Source organism: Leiobunum rupestre, chromosome 3 (genome assembly GCF_980474605.1).
Source record: "Leiobunum rupestre chromosome 3, qqLeiRupe1.1.hap1, whole genome shotgun sequence".
Lineage (NCBI taxonomy): Eukaryota > Metazoa > Arthropoda > Arachnida > Opiliones > Sclerosomatidae > Leiobunum > Leiobunum rupestre.
Window position 1 is genome coordinate 65,190,969 of NC_143386.1, and position 21,879 is coordinate 65,212,847.

Sequence of the window (21,879 nt, forward strand, 5' to 3'; positions counted from 1 at the left end):
GGGGGTTGTAAAGACTCAAATGATAAACTTGGCAGTTAAAAAGAAGACTCTGAAACAGTAAACATTACTCTAGTATATTTTTTTTAAATCAATAAATGACGTAAGCACGTTTGATAAGATTCGATTCGATTCGTTACCGAATTATTGGATGATTCGATTCGCGCTTCGAAATTCACTGCCGGTTCGAAATTCAATTCGAAGAAAACATTTCGTAGCTCGAGGATTCGATTCGTATTCGATTATTCCGAATTCATAAATATTCGATTCGGGCACTTTTTACATTCGATTCAATATTCGATTCGATATTCGTGATTTTCGAATAGGACCGATTCGCAGGGCCCTAAATCAAAATAATCACTATTCAATCATTCAATCAAGATCAAGATCTAATCAAAATAATCACGATTTAATCATTCAATCAATATCAAGAAAATCACGATTTAATCATTCAATAAATATCAAGATAATCACGATTTAATCATTCAATCAAGATCAAGATCTAATCAAAATATTCACGATTTAATCATTCAATTAAGATCAAGATCTAATCAAAATAATCACGATTTAATCATTCAATTAATTAAAATCAAGATCTAATCAAAATAATAACGATTAAATTATTCGAAACATTTCAATCATTTTAATAACGATCTAATCTTTAATCATGATTAAATCAGATTTACTCAAAGAAGGTACCATAAAGCGTTCGCACGTGCATAAGTTCTCGGAACTGGACTTCCCGTAATCCGTCAATTGTTCGCACCGAAGAAAATTATTGGTATCTCCGAAAAAGGTTATTTTTTGACCCCTTGTAAATTATATGCAAAGATTATAAGCTATAGAGTAGTATCAGTGCGACGTCACGCTACGTCATCCATGCTTTTTTCTATAGAGAAAAAAAAACCGCCAAAAAAGGCGGCCATGGTCAAAGCTACGGAGTGACATTACCGCATTCCAGGGGTCAGTCACTTCGAAAAATTGTGTACAAGATTCCAAATCAAGGAATCGTGATCCATGATTCTTAGATTCTACTGTGATTCTGGAAAAACGATTTTCGAACTTTGAATCCGCGATTCCTATATACTCCTGGTTGATTCTCTATATTTCATTAGATTCCACTTCCTATTCCGTTATTTCGACTATAGATTCCACGATTCTTTAACTTACTCTTTGATTCTTAGATTCTACAACGTTCCAGTAGTAATATATATTATTTGAAATCGATTTTTAAACTATTAAATTAAAAGCAAACCGGCTTCATATTTTGGTATTTTGTAGTCGGTTTATCGTTTTATGTAAATTTTCTATTTTTGCTAATAATGTGAGCTTTTCAAAATTTAATCTAGAAAAACTCTTTCTAAATTTGCAGTGTGGGGTAAGTGTAATAAATGTTAAATTTTCGTAAAATAATTTATGGTTTTTAAACAACTTTTTATAATTTTTATTTAAATTTACTAAATAAAGGTAATGTTAAGCTTTAGCTATCTTTATACGCATCTGGGTACTTTAGTTTAAAAACCTCGTAACATTAATAATTAAGATCCGAGAAAATCAACTTTGAAACTGATTTCTATATGATATATATTATAGCTCTAGTTCACAATACAGATGTATTATAAGTTTCATATTTATTATACGTTTATTGTTAAAATGCGCAATTAAATATAGAGGTCGGGGATGGTTAACTTTTATTCAATAGATAAAGCTCTCAAAATTATTCGGAAAATGTTTTGATCAAGTAATTTATATTTCTGTATTATCCGATTAATTTTTTGATAAATTTGTAATATTAATCAGAAAAACGACGTTTTTTTCGATAAAAAGCTCAAATTTTACGAATAATACATGTTTTTTAATCATTTTCCGAAATATTAACCGGTAAATTTCTTTGTTTACATTTTTTTCCCGAAAAAAATCAATTTGAACATGGCTAATGATTAACCGTCCCCGACCTCTAATTAAATAGTTTAAAGATTTCATTTGTTTTGTTTTTTTTTAGTCTAGTCTGTATTGTCACAAAAAACACATTCGTGTCCATGGAATTTAAAAAGTGGACACTCGACGGAAATATGTTCTATATATGTCCTAGTAATTTTACAAGTTTACATTTTAAGGCGGTGAAATGTGAATTTTTAAAACCTTTAGCCTAAAAGTATCGCGGAATAATTTCAAATACATATTTTTATAGGTATTTGACTAAGGCACAACCCTCTATGTTTTAAATGTAGTTAGTAATTAAGGAAATAGTTAATTTCAACTGGATACGTTAAGAAATATAGTCGAAATAAATTCGGACGTTCCTTCGTTTTTTTCATGTTGAAAGATGCGAAAAAGGCTTGAAACGATTTTAATTAAAGTTCCTCCATCTCTTTGTTCAGATATTGAGGGTTCTTGAGCATTGTTTTTAGTATTAAACCGTGATAAGAACCGCGTAGGATCAGAAATGTAATTTGAACTAATTTCAACATTTTCCCCTCCCCTTTTACCCGCATTGTTCCACCCCGATTGTACGAGATTGTTCTTTAAACAACTGCCTATAAAACGATACCTTCAATTTCATCATGTGATGTTCCTTTTAAGAGATATGGGAACATTTTGGTTCAAAAGGGGTGAAAATTCGAGAAAAAGCCGAGAGTATTTAAATTTTTGCCACCTTTCCGCCCCTTTTGCCCAACTCTGAACATAATTGGTTGTTCCTTAGTCAAGTACCTATAAAACGATATATTTTAAATTATTGTACATTGCTCCTATCAAACGCTACGGAGACGTTTAGGTTAGAGGGGGTAAAAATTCAAATTTCGACCCCCCTTGAAAACTCCACTGGTTTAAAATAAAATAGAAACCTCTGAAAAATAATACTAGGACACATAGAATATATTTCCGTGGGTGGAGTTTCTACTTTTTGAATTAAATGTGACCACACGAAGATATTATTTTAGAGCTACGAAAAAAATATAGCTTATTGGGACACCATATTTCACCTCTGGATGTAATTTCATAGTGATTGGTCAAGGATTTCACGTGATCACCATCCCCCCCATTTTGGGGGTAAGTGTGATCAGTAACAGAGTTAAATTAAATAATTAATATTTAAATAAATATTTACTCGATATTAATTTTTTTGCGTAGTTGTGTAGGATAAAGTGCCCATATTAATGGTGCCAATTCTTAAGAGTATGCTATTTTGAGTTTAGGAATAATTTCAAGTAAACTCCCAAAAAAAATATTTTGATCACACATACCTCCATTGACCCTATCTCAAAATATTTCAGATAAAAAACTAAAAATATTTCAATAGGGGTAAAACAACAATTACTTTCTAATTATATCTGGAGCCATTTTAAATATGTTTTAGTATAAATAAAGGTTAATGTATTCCGAGGGGCAGATCACTTTTTTACCAGGTGTCCTAATAATCATGATTAAAAATTTAATCATGATTTAATCATTTTTAATCTTTGTACTGCCAAAGCTACAGATTTAATTTTAATCATGATTTAATCATACGAGGGTGTCCTAATAATCATTGGAGTGAGCTGCCCCTCGATGTATTCTTTCAAAAACTTTCAAAATTAAACAAATTCGCATAATTTGCGTAGCGAATTATGATTGAATCCTAGTGTGAAAATAATGTAAAATTTTGAATAAAATAAACAATTAGACTTGCTACTGAGAAAAACTTACACTATAGTAAAATAAAAACTAAGCATACCATTTTTATCGATTCTGTAAATCTGTTTTATTGAACTTTCCACATTAATAGAACGCGCGCATACGATTTCAACTTTCAGTAAAATTGCGCGAGCTAGTGTAGATTGAAATTTTAGGTAAACCGTCAGCCCGTCCTCCGAAAACTTAAGAATTTCATAAATGTATTTATTAAAATTGCATTGTAGAAAGATCTATTGAATAAATGTGGGTTTTGTTTACAACGGCGCGTGTAATATGAAAACGTTTGCTGACCTCTTGATGGCGCTTTTAATTGCTATAAAATCTCACGCCTTAAAACGCCAAGCAGTTGCAATTGGCCAAAGTATGAAATCAGTTACCAACTTTATGTTTTAAATTCTATCATATAAAATTTCTTAAACTAAAATTAAATTTAGATTTAAACTTCGACCAAATCTGGGTTTAGCAGAACGCGTTGGTTTTGACATGGAGATAAAGTAGGTCCATCGTGAAATTTTGGCGAGGTATTCCATGGAAATTAAATTTAAAAAAAGTTTAATTGCCGATACCCAAAATACCTTATTTTTAAAAAAAATATTTTTTGGTCTCAAAAGACTGTACTTGATGTGGGCTTTTATTGTATTCAAATTTGTTCTTGTGTATTTTGGTTTTAAAGAAGTGACATGTACCCACTTTTTAAGCGTTAAAAACGAGTCTCTAAAAATTATTTTTCTATAATAATGGTCGTGAGGTAGTCCCTTTAAAAATATTACCTTGTGTTTTTCATTTGTAATAATTTTATATTCTCAAAAATATGATTATTTTGTTCGCAATATTTTTGTTTTATTATTCTAGCTATTATTAGTTAACTTTTGGTCAATTTTTCCCTCAAAATTGACAGGAGGTAATATTCCCATGAAATTTGATTTTGAACTTTTTTTATTAGCGAAAGGCCCTTACCACATTTAGTGCTTCGTACGATCCCCTTCAGCTTTTAAAGGTCATTCACGAATTAAGTACAAGTTTTTCCGTACTTTTAGTATTTTTATGGTTTCATAATGATTTTTATTGAAAGTTTGAAATATATCTTAATTATCAGACACTGTTTTTTAAGTTATTAGGTTAAAAGAAAAATAAGCGACATCTTGTATATAACTATCTAAACAACTACTAAAGAGAATCTTTATTTTCGCGCTTTATTTTTCGAATCTCTAAAATAAATTCCACATTTTACTACGTGCCGGAAGCGATTTTCTTGCGCACCGGAAGAGAGTTTCTTGCGCGCCAGAATCGAGTTTCTTGCGCGCCGGAAGCGAGTTTCTTGCACGCCGGAAGCGAGTTTTGACGCGCGGCTTCTGGAATTGGCGCGTTGTTTTTTTTTTCAGCGCGTCGAAATATTTTGATGACCGCGACGTTTTTGCGCGTCGAAACGAAATATAACGCGTTAAATTTTGCTTTTGTCGCGTTATGAAATGCAAAATGTAAGATTTTGCACTCGCCATAAATATTATTAACGGGTTAAAATCTTGCGCACCTGCCAAAATTTTAATTTCAAAAATTGGGCGTGTCCTAAATAAGCCAATAGCGTGCTCGTTTACAAATATCAACCAATGGGAAAGTGCAAATGACATTGAAGAAATTAACCCGCAAGAAACCAATTTTGCGCGCTAAAAGTTTTGGCGTGCTGAAATGTTTTATACTATCGCTAAACTCCGCCTTTACGTTCAATTCAAACCTAATTGGTTGAATTCAAATTTTGATATGTAAAGTTAAAATTCATTGGCTTACAGGCCTTGCGCGTTAAAAAGACTCGGTATTTTTAAATAACCCTCCGAAATATTTTGACACGCATCGAAATATTTTTGCACGTACGAAAAAAATCAAAATTGATCACATTTTGATCAATTTGAACCAAATGGGTGAAAATGAACCGATATGGCTAAAATTTGAAAAAAAAATTGAAAAAAATAAAAATAATACAAACATTGAAAAACAAATTTCAAAATTGATTAAAATAATTTTTTTTTCAAAATTGAAAAATATATATATAAAATTGAAAAAATATTCATCAAAAACAGTATAGTTTAGATCAAAATTCATAGGAATTTACGGAAATTTATAAGTTGTGTAAAATTGGATTAATGTATAGATAAATTGTGATTTTTTGAAAAACAAAGTATTTATTTTGGTCAATTTGATCAAACTTGACCAAAATTGGAAAATTATAGATCTAAATTAGCCCAATTTTAAAGTTTTGTAAAAATTATATAAAAGTAAACTAAATTCGACCAACTATCTCAAAATTGTTTGAAATATATTTTTTTCCAAAATTGAAAAATGTAAATAACACTGAAAAAAATTATAAAAATCAATAATTTCGATCAAAAACGATCAAAATTGTTAGGAATTGATGGAAATTTATTTATATAGATAAATTGCTTTTTTTAAATTATTTTCCAAATTTGGAAAATAATAGATCAAAATTAGCAAAATTTTTAAATTATTATTATTATTATTATTATTATTGATTATTTTAAGAAACAGTGTAATACAAAATTGTTTTATTCGTTGTTATTAAACGTTTCTTGGTTTTTCTAATCATTTGTTTTCCTATATTTTACCTTTTTAAGTACGTTATATTTACACAAACATGATTATATACAGTACTATAATACTATATAGGAAAGAAATTAGTTCGTCATTTCCGTTTTCTACCAATCAACATGATTTTTTACTAACAATTGTGAATTTAATTAAAAGTAACTTATTCGATGGTTTACTCAAGTATAATTGAAATATTTACGCGTTTACCCAATTTTATTTGAAATAATTAATAATTTTTCCCAATTTTACTTGGAGAAACTAATATTTATTGGTTTTACCCAAATTTGTTCGCTTTCATCCGTATTTAATTGTAGACATGCAAAATTACTTATAAAAGCAAAACATCGTCAAAATCGCTGTCTTTTGGCGACTATTCTTTATTTTAGCGAAATCTCTTTATTTTACCCAATTTTAGTATTTTTTTATTTTTCTCCCAATTTGAGTTAATTTTAGCGTAATTTCTTTATTTCACCCAATTAAATGAATTTAACCCAATTTGATTTGATATAATTAATTTTTAATGAATTTCACCCAATTTGATTTGATATAATTAATTTTTAATGAATTTCACCCAATTTTATTACTAATAACTTATTTTCAAAGGTTTACCCAATTTAATCCAAATATTTAATTTTTAAAAGGTTTTCACCAAATTTAATGAATTTAACCCAATTTGATTTGATATAAATAATTTTTAATGAATTTCATTTATTTTTTTATTTATTATTTATCAAGTAAATAATATTTTAGAACTTTTAGAATCAAAACAACTACGGATATAGATTGGAAATTTATGCGGTTTTTGGTCGAAACTACTGATTTTTTTTATACTTTATTTTTTTACAAAATTTAAATATTTTGCTAATTTAGATCTATTATTTTCCAAATTTGGAAAATAATTTAAAAAAAAGGAATTTATCTATATAAATAAATTTCCATCAATTCCTATCACTTTCGATCGTTTTGGATCGAAACTATTGATTTTGATAATTTTTTTTGTGTTTTTAACATTTATCAATTTTGAAAAAAAAATATTTCAAACAACTTTGAGATAGTTGGTCGAATTTAGTTTATTTTTATATAATTTTTACAAAACTTGAAAATTGGGCTAATTTAGATCTATTATTTTTCAATTTTGGTCAAGTTTGATCAAATTGACCAAACTAAATACTTTGTTTTTCCAAAAATCGCTAGTTATCTATACATTAATCCAATAGGCGATACTATAAAGTAAATTTGGTCTTAACCAACTTGTAAAATGGGAAAACAAAATCACGTGAGTACCTTTTCACAGCCAACTTCGATTAGTAATTCGTGTTCATAGTTGGCCGTGCGACGGTAAAGAGAAAAAATATTCCTTCCAGATACTGCAGACAGCTAATTAACTTACATTTTTCTATTACAAAATGTTTGAAATAAAAATAATAAATAGATAATTTAAACGAATAGGTCAAAATTTAAACCACCATTAGAAAATAAAATGAATAATAATTTGTATTTCTTAGGATAGATGGCGCTGCAGTTCTCCACACAGTCACGTGATTACCATCTTTTCAGCCACCCTGGACTTTATAGTTCCGCCTATTTTACACAATTTATAAATTTCCGTCAATTCCTATGAATTTTGATCGAAACTACTGTTTTGGATCAATATTTTTTAAATTTTTTGAAAAAAAATTATTTTAATAAATTCTGTCTGTATTTTTTATTTTTTTTTCGCATTTTTTCCAATTTTAGCCATATCGTTTCATTTTCACCCATTTGGTTCAAATTGATCAAAATGTGATTAATTTTGATTTTTTTTCGTAATTTTTTATAAATGTTTCATAATTTTGGTATTTTAAAATTTTTTTAAATTTTTAAAAATTTTCCACAGGGGGGGGGGGGGCCTAGGAATCGGTCAAAATCCCATGTTATTTTTTACTGGCGGATTGTTTGCCGTTGAGCTATTGCCTTTGATATCGCTAGAATGAAAATCAAAGAAATCACAAGGATCTCTTACAAGGAGAGTTATATTTTTGGCATGCCAACTTGTTTGATTAAGTTTTTTTAAGCTTAAATATTATTTCCCTAAAAAAATGGTCGCCCAAACCCTCCCAGTCTGAAAGACCTCGGGTATAAAAGAAGTCGTTAAACATCTAGGAACAGCATTTTATCAGCGGTGGTCTTCCCCATTAGGTTCTTTTTTGCCTAATTATTTGTTCAAAAGTGATCGCGAAAATGTCTTCTGTTAGTCTAATGGTCTTAGCCCTCGTGGTGTCGATATTCGCCATGGCCAATGCCGGAGCCGTTCAATTCACTGATTGTGGTAAGTTGCTGCGGTTGTAAATCAGTTGTAGTCGGTTAAGATAGGGCAGTTAATACATTTATTTGTTCGTAGGAAACGGAAGTCTGATGAAGCTGGTCGTGACTCATTGCAACAGCGAACCCTGCGTCTTCAAACACGGCTCCACCATCCAGATCCAAGCTGTCATCCGTGCTCGTAATTTCGATTCATTTCTTTGGGCAACTTGACCACGCTTGGTTCTTATCTCATTCGTTTCCTCGCAGTTTTCGGTGCTCGTTCGGCGACCACCTCCATTACCGGCAACTTGCGTGGTCGCGAGATGGCCTTCCCCAAGGACAAGGAGGACATCTGCTTGGGCAAGATCAAACCCGCCTGTCCCGTCAAGCCAGGGAACATCTACACCTACACATCCACCTTCCACATCCACAAGATGATCCCCGCCGTGAGTGCCTTCAATCAGTTTCAAGTTATCCGTAACTAACTAATATTAATCGCTTAATCACGAGATTGTTTTGGCCATCTTGTAGCAACTGATGGAAGTCACCTACAAGGGTGTGAACGAAGTCGGGAAAAGTTTGGCTTGCGCTCGTCTCAAGGTTCGCATCACGAAGGCTTAAATGATTGATAGTGTTGTAAATATGTTTTATCATATATTGTATTTTAGTGTACAATAAAACTGTCATTTTTACCATTTAAATATTTGGGTTTCACTTGGCAAACCAAGTTACTGGTAATTTTCACTTTTGGTGTATGAAAGAAGAACTAAAGGTGTTGTCGACAGCGCAGATTTGGCGACTGGCGCGTAGAGCCTCCGTTTCAAACTAAAAATGAACAGAAGCTAGATACTCCTTCGTAAGGTTCTTCTGGAATTACTAGAGTGTGGGTATTCCAACCATATAACTCTTTACTGATTTTTAAATTTGTCTTGCTTTAATTCAAACCCACATTGAGAAAGGCTAATTGCGTCAGTCCATAAAATATTGCCCCATAAGATTCTCTTTAAATTCATTACTTACCGTCAAAATGTACTATTTCGCCGTGGTTCGTCGTTTTGTGTTTGTGCCGTTAATTAAATTTACTTGTCCTCCCATTTAAAAACACTGAGCGTCGCGGTCTTCATGAGACACCCTGGCTGTCCACAACTAATAAGGTTCAAATTGACGTGTTAGTCACAACATTAACAAAGTCTTCGGTAATGAGAAAGAAAATGGATAATTTAGACTGAAGAGTTGGGCATATTCGATTACAATGACTCTTATATTCCTTCAAATTAGTATAATTTGTAGATTGTGTGTTGCTTAAGAATGTTTCCTATCACTTCGAACTACTGTTAGTTACTTGAAAAGTATTTTTTCTACCGAGTGTTGAAATTATTACTATTCCAAATAATAACCTTTAGCTTAAGAAAGGCGTAATTTATTGCTATAGATTTTATGTATATAAATCATGGATAGTAGATTTTAGAGGATCGGTAAAAAGCCTGGTTTTTAGCCCCCTTTAACCAATCACACTAATGAAGTCGTCCAAGGTTATTTGAAAAAACAAGTATCTCTAAGAGTGGACGATACTGTTCGAAAAAAGATAAACACGAAGTACATTTTTACGCCAAAAGGTATTTTTTCACGTTTTTATAGATTAAATATGATATACTAAATATCAGTTGATAGTTTTTATTGAATTAAAAATTACTAAACGGTGTGGTTATATGCCGGATTAATAATATTGATTAATTAGGCATTTTAGAATTTTCCGAATGAGACCCGAATGTTCGATAGGCCATATCTTATCAGCCGTTCGACGTAGCCGGATAACAATGACACTTTCTAAATATGAATCGACCCATGTGAATCCAAAAATTCAGGTTTCAGGGGCGTAACATCATTATTAAAAAAGTTGTCAAAAACGGTATTTGAGGTTTCCGGCGGATATGGAAATGCTACACGTGCTCGAGGCGACCGAGAAATAATATCTTATTGTTGAGGAAAAAAACAACTTTCGTCGTTTCATTGCGGGTAACACAATAAGCATATATATATATATATATATATATATATATATATATATATATATATATATATATATATATATATTGATTTAACGAGTTGTTGGAACGGTGTGGTTATATGACGGATTAATAATATTGATTAATTAGGCATTTTAGAATTTTCCGAATGAGACCCGAATGAAAAAATAACAAGTTGGTACTACAAAAATGTTTTGCGCCTTATGTTATTGTAATGACTGTCTGTGAAATGAGCAAATTCATTGTTTTACTTTTAAAATTTAGCGTTAGAACAAGTGCAATTATTATAATAAGGAATTACACTAAGATTTTTACAAATACGGTTCAACAAGGCCACCGTCCGCTGCTATACAAATCCGTACGCGACGAAGCATATTCTGGAACGAACCACGGACCATATCTGGAGTAACGAGTTGGAACGCTGCAATGATTCTCTGGCGCAATAATAATAATCAGCTGGGCTAATACCCAAGGCACCACCTTAGCCCCAAGTTAACGAGCGACTTTTAATGCCTTTCTATATGTGCCTTAACGGAGGCTAGCCAAACAAAGATAAATTATTTGAAGTGTAGTAGTAGCGACATCTGGTGTTAACGTTTTCCCAACGTTTAAAATGATTTCTTAAAATAATTTTGAAATACTAAATTTTAATTTATACATGGACAGTAAATTAAGAGGACAGGTTTTCGATACCCTTCCACAGTGCATTTTATTTCTCCCCGCGTATCAATCAGCTCCAGAGACTCCGAGGGAGTCTTGAAAGGTCGTTTGTACGGTTTTTACCACGTCATCTTAAAATTTCAAAATGGCAATCTAACGCGGTTGATTTTGTTACGTAATTTTTCGCGCTTTATATTTTAGTAATTTTTAATTTTGGTTTTTTAATTCAATAAAAACTATCAACTGATATTTAGTATATCATATTTAATCTATAAAAACGTGAAAAAAATACCTTTTGGCGTAAAAATGTACTTCGTGTTTATCTTTTTTCGAACAGTATCGTCCACTCATAAGGAGACGACCCGAGGTGGTTCTCACCGATTTGGTTCAAAGTTGGGGGATTGTTAGACCTAGATGTAACCAAGGTTCGTAAAAAATGCTTCTCGCACTATATATGGATGTAACATGAAACCCGTTAAAGGGAAAAGTTACGCTGGGCTTCCGTTTTGCCATGGCAACCAAAAATGTTTTTGACAACATAAAATAAGAAAAAGTCTATGTAAAATAACATGCGAAAATGACAAATTCTAAGGGTCCACCTGTGCAAAACTTCAATAAATCAAAAAAAAATAATTAAAAAAAAAACAAAATAGTAAATTTAACAATTTTGGATTACTTTGGACAAATAGGTGGGAATAAAAACCATTTTGGTTGAACTCGAGCGAATTTGAATAAATACGTCGAAATTTAAGGTATAATACAAAATATTTGTAAAACTTATGCCGTGATAACTGCCATATATGTTCGCCGATATATCTTAAAATTTCTACATTACATTATCTGAACGATGTAAACAGATTTTTAGATTTCGATAGAAAAACAACGCCTAAAATTTCGACGTATTTATTCAAATTCGCTCGAGTTCAACCAAAATGGTTTTTATTCCCCCCTATTTGTCCAAAGTAATCCAAAATTGTTAAATTTACTATTTGGTTTTTTTTTTAATTATTTTTTTTGATTTATTGAAGTTTTGCACAGGGGGACCCTTAAAATTTGTCATTTTCGCATGTTATTTTACTTTTTCTTATTTTATGTTGGCAAAAACATTTTTGGTTGCCATGGCAAAACGGAAGCCCAGCGTAACTTTTCCCTTTAACGGGTTTCATGTTACATCTGGGTCTAACAATCCCCCAACTTTGAACCAAATCGGTGAGAACCACCTCGGGTCGTCTCCTCGTTAAAGATACTTGTTTTTTCAAATAACCTTGGACGACTTCATTATTGTGATTGGTTTACGGGGGCTAAAAACCAGGCTTTTTACCGATCCTCTAAAATCTACTATCCATGATTTATATACATAAAATCTATAGCAATAAATTACGCCGTTCTTAAGCTAAAGGAATAGTAATAATTTCAACACTCGGTAGAAAAAAATACTTTTCAAGTAACTAACAGTAGTTCGAAGTGATAGGAAACATTCTTAAGCAACACACGAACTACAAATTATACTAATTTGAAGGAATATAAGAGTCATTATAATCGAATATGCCCAACTCTTCAGTCTAAATTATCCATTTTCTTTCTCATTACCGAAGACTTTGTTAATGTTGTGACTAACACGTCAATTTGAACCTTATTAGTTGTGGACAGCCAGGGTGTCTCATGAAGACCGCGACGCTCAGTGTTTTTAAATGGGAGGACAAGTAAATTTAATTAACGGCACAAACACAAAACGACGAACCACGGCGAAATAGTACATTTTGACGGTAAGTAATGAATTTAAAGAGAATCTTATGGGGCAATATTTTATGGACTGACGCAATTAGCCTTTCTCAATGTGGGTTTGAATTAAAGCAAGACAAATTTAAAAATCAGTAAAGAGTTATATGGTTGGAATACCCACACTCTAGTAATTCCAGAAGAACCTTACGAAGGAGTATCTAGCTTCTGTTCATTTTTAGTTTGAAACGGAGGCTCTACGCGCCAGTCGCCAAATCTGCGCTGTCGACAACACCTTTAGTTCTTCTTTCATACACCAAAAGTGAAAATTACCAGTAACTTGGTTTGCCAAGTGAAACCCAAATATTTAAATGGTAAAAATGACAGTTTTATTGTACACTAAAATACAATATATGATAAAACATATTTACAACACTATCAATCATTTAAGCCTTCGTGATGCGAACCTTGAGACGAGCGCAAGCCAAACTTTTCCCGACTTCGTTCACACCCTTGTAGGTGACTTCCATCAGTTGCTACAAGATGGCCAAAACAATCTCGTGATTAAGCGATTAATATTAGTTAGTTACGGATAACTTGAAACTGATTGAAGGCACTCACGGCGGGGATCATCTTGTGGATGTGGATGTGTAGGTGTAGATGTTCCCTGGCTTGACGGGACAGGCGGGTTTGATCTTGCCCAAGCAGATGTCCTCCTTGTCCTTGGGGAAGGCCATCTCGCGACCACGCAAGTTGCCGGTAATGGAGGTGGTCGCCGAACGAGCACCGAAAACTGCGAGGAAACGAATGAGATAAGAACCAAGCGTGGTCAAGTTGCCCAAAGAAATGAATCGAAATTACGAGCACGGATGACAGCTTGGATCTGGATGGTGGAGCCGTGTTTGAAGACGCAGGGTTCGCTGTTGCAATGAGTCACGACCAGCTTCATCAGACTTCCGTTTCCTACGAACAAATAAATGTATTAACTGCCCTATCTTAACCGACTACAACTGATTTACAACCGCAGCAACTTACCACAATCAGTGAATTGAACGGCTCCGGCATTGGCCATGGCGAATATCGACACCACGAGGGCTAAGACCATTAGACTAACAGAAGACATTTTCGCGATCACTTTTGAACAATTAATTAGGCAAAAAAGAACCTAATGGGGAAGACCACCGCTGATAAAATGCTGTTCCTAGATGTTTAACGACTTCTTTTATACCCGAGGTCTTTCAGACTGGGAGGGTTTGGGCGACCATTTTTTTAGGGAAATAATATTTAAGCTTAAAAAAACTTAATCAAACAAGTTGGCATGCCAAAAATATAACTCTCCTTGTAAGAGATCCTTGTGATTTCTTTGATTTTCATTCTAGCGATATCAAAGGCAATAGCTCAACGGCAAACAATCCGCCAGTAAAAAATAACATGGGATTTTGACCGATTCCTAGGCCCCCCCCCCCCCTCCCCTGTGGAAAATTTTTAAAAATTTAAAAAAATTTTAAAATACCAAAATTATGAAACATTTATAAAAAATTACGAAAAAAAATCAAAATTAATCACATTTTGATCAATTTGAACCAAATGGGTGAAAATGAAACGATATGGCTAAAATTGGAAAAAATGCGAAAAAAAAATAAAAAATACAGACAGAATTTATTAAAATAATTTTTTTTCAAAAAATTTAAAAAATATTGATCCAAAACAGTAGTTTCGATCAAAATTCATAGGAATTGACGGAAATTTATAAATTGTGTAAAATAGGCGGAACTATAAAGTCCAGGGTGGCTGAAAAGATGGTAATCACGTGACTGTGTGGAGAACTGCAGCGCCATCTATCCTAAGAAATACAAATTATTATTCATTTTATTTTCTAATGGTGGTTTAAATTTTGACCTATTCGTTTAAATTATCTATTTATTATTTTTATTTCAAACATTTTGTAATAGAAAAATGTAAGTTAATTAGCTGTCTGCAGTATCTGGAAGGAATATTTTTTCTCTTTACCGTCGCACGGCCAACTATGAACACGAATTACTAATCGAAGTTGGCTGTGAAAAGGTACTCACGTGATTTTGTTTTCCCATTTTACAAGTTGGTTAAGACCAAATTTACTTTATAGTATCGCCTATTGGATTAATGTATAGATAACTAGCGATTTTTGGAAAAACAAAGTATTTAGTTTGGTCAATTTGATCAAACTTGACCAAAATTGAAAAATAATAGATCTAAATTAGCCCAATTTTCAAGTTTTGTAAAAATTATATAAAAATAAACTAAATTCGACCAACTATCTCAAAGTTGTTTGAAATATTTTTTTTTCAAAATTGATAAATGTTAAAAACACAAAAAAAATTATCAAAATCAATAGTTTCGATCCAAAACGATCGAAAGTGATAGGAATTGATGGAAATTTATTTATATAGATAAATTCCTTTTTTTTAAATTATTTTCCAAATTTGGAAAATAATAGATCTAAATTAGCAAAATATTTAAATTTTGTAAAAAAATAAAGTATAAAAAAAATCAGTAGTTTCGACCAAAAACCGCATAAATTTCCAATCTATATCCGTAGTTGTTTTGATTCTAAAAGTTCTAAAATATTATTTACTTGATAAATAATAAATAAAAAAATAAATGAAATTCATTAAAAATTATTTATATCAAATCAAATTGGGTTAAATTCATTAAATTTGGTGAAAACCTTTTAAAAATTAAATATTTGGATTAAATTGGGTAAACCTTTGAAAATAAGTTATTAGTAATAAAATTGGGTGAAATTCATTAAAAATTAATTATATCAAATCAAATTGGGTGAAATTCATTAAAAATTAATTATATCAAATCAAATTGGGTTAAATTCATTTAATTGGGTGAAATAAAGAAATTACGCTAAAATTAACTCAAATTGGGAGAAAAATAAAAAAATACTAAAATTGGGTAAAATAAAGAGATTTCGCTAAAATAAAGAATAGTCGCCAAAAGACAGCGATTTTGACGATGTTTTGCTTTTATAAGTAATTTTGCATGTCTACAATTAAATACGGATGAAAGCGAACAAATTTGGGTAAAACCAATAAATATTAGTTTCTCCAAGTAAAATTGGGAAAAATTATTAATTATTTCAAATAAAATTGGGTAAACGCGTAAATATTTCAATTATACTTGAGTAAACCATCGAATAAGTTACTTTTAATTAAATTCACAATTGTTAGTAAAAAATCATGTTGATTGGTAGAAAACGGAAATGACGAACTAATTTCTTTCCTATATAGTATTATAGTACTGTATATAATCATGTTTGTGTAAATATAACGTACTTAAAAAGGTAAAATATAGGAAAACAAATGATTAGAAAAACCAAGAAACGTTTAATAACAACGAATAAAACAATTTTGTATTACACTGTTTCTTAAAATAATCAATAATAATAATAATAATAATAATAATTTAAAAATTTTGCTAATTTTGATCTATTATTTTCCAAATTTGGAAAATAATTTAAAAAAAGCAATTTATCTATATAAATAAATTTCCATCAATTCCTAACAATTTTGATCGTTTTTGATCGAAATTATTGATTTTTATAATTTTTTTCAGTGTTATTTACATTTTTCAATTTTGGAAAAAAATATATTTCAAACAATTTTGAGATAGTTGGTCGAATTTAGTTTACTTTTATATAATTTTTACAAAACTTTAAAATTGGGCTAATTTAGATCTATAATTTTCCAATTTTGGTCAAGTTTGATCAAATTGACCAAAATAAATACTTTGTTTTTCAAAAAATCACAATTTATCTATACATTAATCCAATTTTACACAACTTATAAATTTCCGTAAATTCCTATGAATTTTGATCTAAACTATACTGTTTTTGATGAATATTTTTTCAATTTTATATATATATTTTTCAATTTTGAAAAAAAAATTATTTTAATCAATTTTGAAATTTGTTTTTCAATGTTTGTATTATTTTTATTTTTTTCAATTTTTTTTTCAAATTTTAGCCATATCGGTTCATTTTCACCCATTTGGTTCAAATTGATCAAAATGTGATCAATTTTGATTTTTTTCGTCAAATTTTATCAATTTTTTATAATTTTGGTATTTTAATTTTTTTTTAAATTTTTAAAATTTTTCACAGGGGGGGGGGGGGGGATTGGAATCGGTCAAAATCCCTTGTTATTTTCTATGGGAAAATTTAAATTTTATGTTGGCAAAAACATTTTTCGTTGCCATGGCAAAACCGTTGCCCATTGAATAAATTTCCTTTAGTATTTTTCAAGTTACATCACGGATAGTGTATTCTAAAGAGGATGGGTAAAGGGTTTTTAAATTAAGCATCGATAACGGTCTTAAGCTGGCAGCCGCTTCCCGTGGCGCCCTCTATTGCCTATGGGTTTTTCAAGGACGTTTAGGATAGAAGCAGAAAAACAAGATGTCGCGGTGTTTTAAGTCATTGGAAAATGAAAAATTTGTTAAACAAAAAGAAAAATGAAAAATACGTTGAACACTTTTACGCTGAAAGGTTAGTTTTCATTTTCAATACTTATATTCATTTAAAATATTTAATATTTATAAATAAATATATTCTAAAAGTAATTAAAATGGTAAATTTTTATAAGCGTTGGCTATGTTAACCCACACAATGTTACAATTGATTGATTTCAGCCCACCTGAACCAGAAGAACGATGTATTGTACAAGAATACATTGATTGTGAAATTAAATGTGACAATCTGGAAATTCAACCTTTGACTATCAACGAAATTATACCTGCTAGGGAAGCAATTGTGTTTGTGAGACCATCAAAGACCGTGGCTAAACATGCTAAGAAAATTTCAAACGACATACACCAAACTAACGGTATAACAATTGCCTAATATTAAGAATGAATTGTAATTTGTCAATCAATTAAGTTAATCTGTTTTTGGTTCACATTAGAATTATCAAAAGAGGAATTCCTTCGAATTCTCCATGAAAGTTTGGATAAATTATCGCAGCTCTCTAACACGGATGATTTCCCAATATGGGCCTCAATTTCCGAGGAATTGAAGATAATCATCTTTTCCAAAAGTCCATTTTGGAATGATGGCTTTTTACAATTTTCAAATTTCATTTCCCAAATAAAAATACCATTTTGGAAAAATGGTCAGAAATTCCTATCTAATGTTGAAAGCTTAAATTGTGCCATAGAATTTTTAAATTCTATTTTACCACCTGTAAGTATATTACCTATGATAATAATTTTTAAGTTTGAATCAATACTTCATGGTATACGTATAACTTTAGATATTTTCCTGCACGTCGAGAAACTTTAAAAAATATATTGCTACAGAATTAAACCGAAACATCTTAAATGGACTTCATGTATACGTGGTGAAAAAAAAACTCAACAAAAAAGACAGATGTGGATCCCAATATACAAACCATGGTGGAACAAATCTCAAGTAAAAAAGAAGAATTGAAACAATTACAAATTTTGTATTACGTGGCTGGTTCGACTGTTCACGCAATTTCCAAAAAAATCCATGCTAAATATGACATAATAACAAGTTTGGCACTCAAAGGGCCAGCAGAGGAAATAAAGTTATACACCAACAAGGAACTGCCAAGTTTGGAAATAACTAACAAGGAGATTTCAATTTTATGTTGTCAAAAACATTTTTCGTTGCCATGGCAAAACCGTTACCCATTGAATAAATTACTTTTAGGATTTTTCAAGTTACACGAAGGTCTACCAATCCACCGAGTTTGAACGAAAACGGTGTGTAACACCTCGGGTCGTCTCCTTGTAAGTGGGTTTCAGATAACACCAGAGGAGGATTGTTATACGTAAATAAAGAAACTTTTGAACTTTTTAAAGAAATTAATGCGATGGTTGAGCCATTTAACAATGGAAAAGCGTTGTTAGAAAACAATAAGAACAGAAGAACTATAGCAAAGGAAGAGATTTTTAATAACAAAGGTGTAGTTTTAAAGTGGTTCACACAGAGGAAAAACGCTGTTTTTTTAACAGCAAGGTAGTGGCGTCCGTAGATGCCAGTAATGTGCTGTTTTTATAACAGTGAATCGACATTGTTAAAATTACAGAGAAAATGACAGTTTATTTTTAAACAACCTCGCTGTTTTTGCAACAGCATTTTGGTAGATTTTTAACATCAAATGCAGTATAATAAACGGTTACATATACTGTTCCAATGGTGTTTGCTGCGGTTTGCTTAACTGTCGATTACTGGTTTTTTTTAAAAATAACTCGCTGTTGTTACAACAGCTTTTTGGTACATTTTTAACATCAAATTCAGAATAATAAACGGTTGCATATATTGTTTGAATGGTGTTTGCTACTGTTTGGTTAACTGTCGATTACTGTTTTTTTTTGTAAACACCACGCTGTTTTTGCAACAACATTTGGGTAGATTTTTAACATCAACAACAGTATAATAAACGGTTACATATACTGTTCCAATGTTGTTTGCTGCGGTTTGCTTAACTGTAGATTACTGTTTTTTTTTTAAAAATAACTCGCTGTTGTTACAACAGCTTTTTGGTACATTTTTAACATCAAATTCAGAATAATAAACGATTGCATATATGGTTCCAATGATGTTTGCTGCTGTTTGGTTAACTGTCGATAACTGGTTTTTTTTTAAATACATCGCTGTTGTTACAACTGTTTTTTGGTACATTTGTAACATCATATGCCGTATAATAAACGGTTGAATATACTGTTCCTATGGTGTTTGCTGCTGTATGGTTAACTGTCGGTTACTGTTTTGTTTTCTAAATACCTTGCTGTTTTTATAACAGCTTTATGCTGGATTTTAACATCACCTGCAGTTCAATAAACCGTTGCATATACTGTTTCAATGGTGTATACTATTCTAATGGTGTTAGCTGGTGTTTAGTTAACTGTCAATTACTGTTTTTTTAAATACCGATAGCTAGAGGTCGGGGACGGTTAATCATTATCCATGTTTAAATTGATTTTTTTCGGGGAAAAAATGTAAACAAAGAAATTTACCGGTTAATATTTCGGATAATACAGAAATATAAATTACTTGATCAAAACGTTTTACGATTAATTTTGAGATCTTTATCTATTGAATAAAAGTTAACCATCCCCGACCTCTACCGATAGCTTCATTATTTACAATGCTCACTTTTTCTTGGATAGAGGTCGGGGACGGTTAATCATTATCCATGATTAAATTGATTTTTTTCGGGAAAAAGATGTAAACAAAGAAATTTTCCGGTTAATATTTCGGAAATTAATTAAAAAACATGTCTTATTCGGAAAATTTTAGCTTTTTATCGAAAAAAACATCATTTTTCCGTTTAATTTTACAAATTTATCAAAAAATAATCGGATAATTCAGAAATATAAATTACTTGATCAAAACGTTTTACGAATAATTTTGAGAGCTTTATCTATTGAATAAAAGTTAACCATCCCCCCCTCTATTCTTGGAGCTGTTTGCTGTTTTAAGAACAGTAGATTGTTACTATTGTAACTAATTAGGCAATGTTTATTGCACGTTGTCTGCTGTTTTCAAAACAGTTTATTGCCCAATTAACGATAACTACCGTTCTTAAAACTGTTGAATGCAAATTTGTTACTACTGACCATTACAGTAAGCAGCCCCTCTAAAACAGTCTGCAGACTGTTTTAGAGGGGCTGCTTTTAAATAGTTATATTATAAATAAGAAAAAATCTAGCGTTTTTAAAAATTCAAAAATAAAAACAGAACAGTCGTTTTGAAATTTTATTAGATTTTCTTACAAAAATTTAGTCATCTTCTAAATTTCTGGAAATTAGAATAAAGTATATTAGTGATTTTATCAGATAATTATGACATGTTTATGTTTAACACACTTTTCATTGGTTGAGTCGTAGTTAACTATTATTATTATTAGAGAAAGACCTATGGGTTGTTGGAGGTGGCTTTTTAAATCCCTTGCATTATTCATTCGGTTTTTATTTATTTATTTGAAATAAAAGAATATGGTTACGAAGCTAGTTATAGCTTGTGTGTAGCCTTACAGGAAACATTCTGTGACCATAGGGTACCAGAAAGATATATACAAAAGGATATTTACATACAAATAGTGAACCCAAAAGTTGCGACACTAAGACGGAGATAACAATGAGCGCGTGACACAGTCAAGGGCACTTGGGGGCAGTGAGTTCCACCTTTCGACAGCACGAAACGCAAGGTGCCAACGGCGGACATTAGTCTTGACACGTGGCTTAAAAATCTTAGCGCGATGGCCCAGTGTCTTGTGGAGAGTAGAGAACTGGAAGAGAGTTGAGGCGGTTAGCGCAGATTCACCAGACCACACGCTCCAGATTTGCACAACCTCGTTAATTGCGTGGCGAAGTAGCTGGGCATCAAGGCCAAGGCACGTATCCCGTTCGTCTGGTGGTAGAGTGGCAAGACCTTTAGTTAATTTGGTGAAGCGATTACGCGCCTTCGTTAGTCGAGTTTGGTCGCCTAGCAGCGGCGGGAGGCGTAGTTAATTTGCTCAAGCACCAAGGAGTTGTATAGCGTGCGGATAAGTTTCAGTGAGCGAAATAAAAACGTTCTACGTGTCAGGCCGGTGATTAAGTTTTTTGACAACACGTGTTGTGTGGTTAAGGAGGGATCTATCCATAGTCCCAAATCGCGAATGGGAGCGTCAGGCTTAAGAAGGGGGGAGCCATCTACGCGATAACGCTCGCGGGGGTTGTTGGTGCCCAGATGGTTGACACCACTTTTCTTGACGTTAAATGACATTCCGTGATTATCCACCCATGTTGAAACACTGGCCAGGTCTTTCTTTAGCTGGGCTCATTCCAAATCAGTCACTACCGCATATTTTAAAATCATAGTTGAATATATTAACAACATGCAATTGTGAGAAGTTTATAA

The 21,879-nt window shown here is 31.6% G+C and overlaps 3 protein-coding genes across 3 annotated transcripts in view; 2 read left to right on the forward strand and 1 right to left on the reverse strand.

Moving 5' to 3' along the window:
- Window positions 1-21,879, forward strand: part of LOC149954294 (uncharacterized) — a 92,153-nt gene that overhangs the window by 48,712 nt on the left and 21,562 nt on the right. The gene's annotated exons all lie outside the window — the stretch shown is intronic.
- LOC149954299 (mite group 2 allergen Gly d 2.02-like) lies at window positions 8,488-9,244 on the forward strand. The gene is made up of 4 exons (XM_090170317.1): window positions 8,488-8,581; window positions 8,654-8,755; window positions 8,824-9,002; window positions 9,088-9,244. Exons 1-4 carry the CDS (start codon window positions 8,494-8,496, stop codon window positions 9,175-9,177), a joined length of 459 nt encoding a protein of 152 aa, XP_090026443.1. The 5' UTR covers window positions 8,488-8,493; the 3' UTR covers window positions 9,178-9,244.
- On the reverse strand, window positions 13,342-14,091 carry LOC149954300 (mite group 2 allergen Tyr p 2-like). The gene is made up of 4 exons (XM_090170318.1): window positions 13,998-14,091; window positions 13,824-13,925; window positions 13,584-13,755; window positions 13,342-13,498 (listed from the first exon to the last, which is right to left on the reverse strand). The coding sequence occupies exons 1-3, from the start codon at window positions 14,083-14,085 to the stop codon at window positions 13,592-13,594; spliced, it is 354 nt and encodes a 117-aa protein (XP_090026444.1). The 5' UTR covers window positions 14,086-14,091; the 3' UTR covers window positions 13,342-13,498; window positions 13,584-13,591.

What these genes read in the sequence shown, in the direction of transcription:
- LOC149954299 (XM_090170317.1), top strand. Translation starts at nt 8,494, where the DNA reads ATGTCTTCTGTTAGTCTAATGGTCTTAGCCCTCGTGGTGTCGATATTC. An exon ending in CGTTCAATTCACTGATTGTG is followed by an intron (nt 8,582 to 8,653) that starts GTAAGTTGCTGC and finishes ATTTGTTCGTAG; the next exon opens with GAAACGGAAGTCTGATGAAG. An exon ending in CCAAGCTGTCATCCGTGCTC is followed by an intron (nt 8,756 to 8,823) that starts GTAATTTCGATT and finishes GTTTCCTCGCAG; the next exon opens with TTTTCGGTGCTCGTTCGGCG.
- LOC149954300 (XM_090170318.1), bottom strand. Translation starts at nt 14,085, where the DNA reads ATGTCTTCTGTTAGTCTAATGGTCTTAGCCCTCGTGGTGTCGATATTC. An exon ending in CGTTCAATTCACTGATTGTG is followed by an intron (nt 13,926 to 13,997) that starts GTAAGTTGCTGC and finishes ATTTGTTCGTAG; the next exon opens with GAAACGGAAGTCTGATGAAG. An exon ending in CCAAGCTGTCATCCGTGCTC is followed by an intron (nt 13,756 to 13,823) that starts GTAATTTCGATT and finishes GTTTCCTCGCAG; the next exon opens with TTTTCGGTGCTCGTTCGGCG.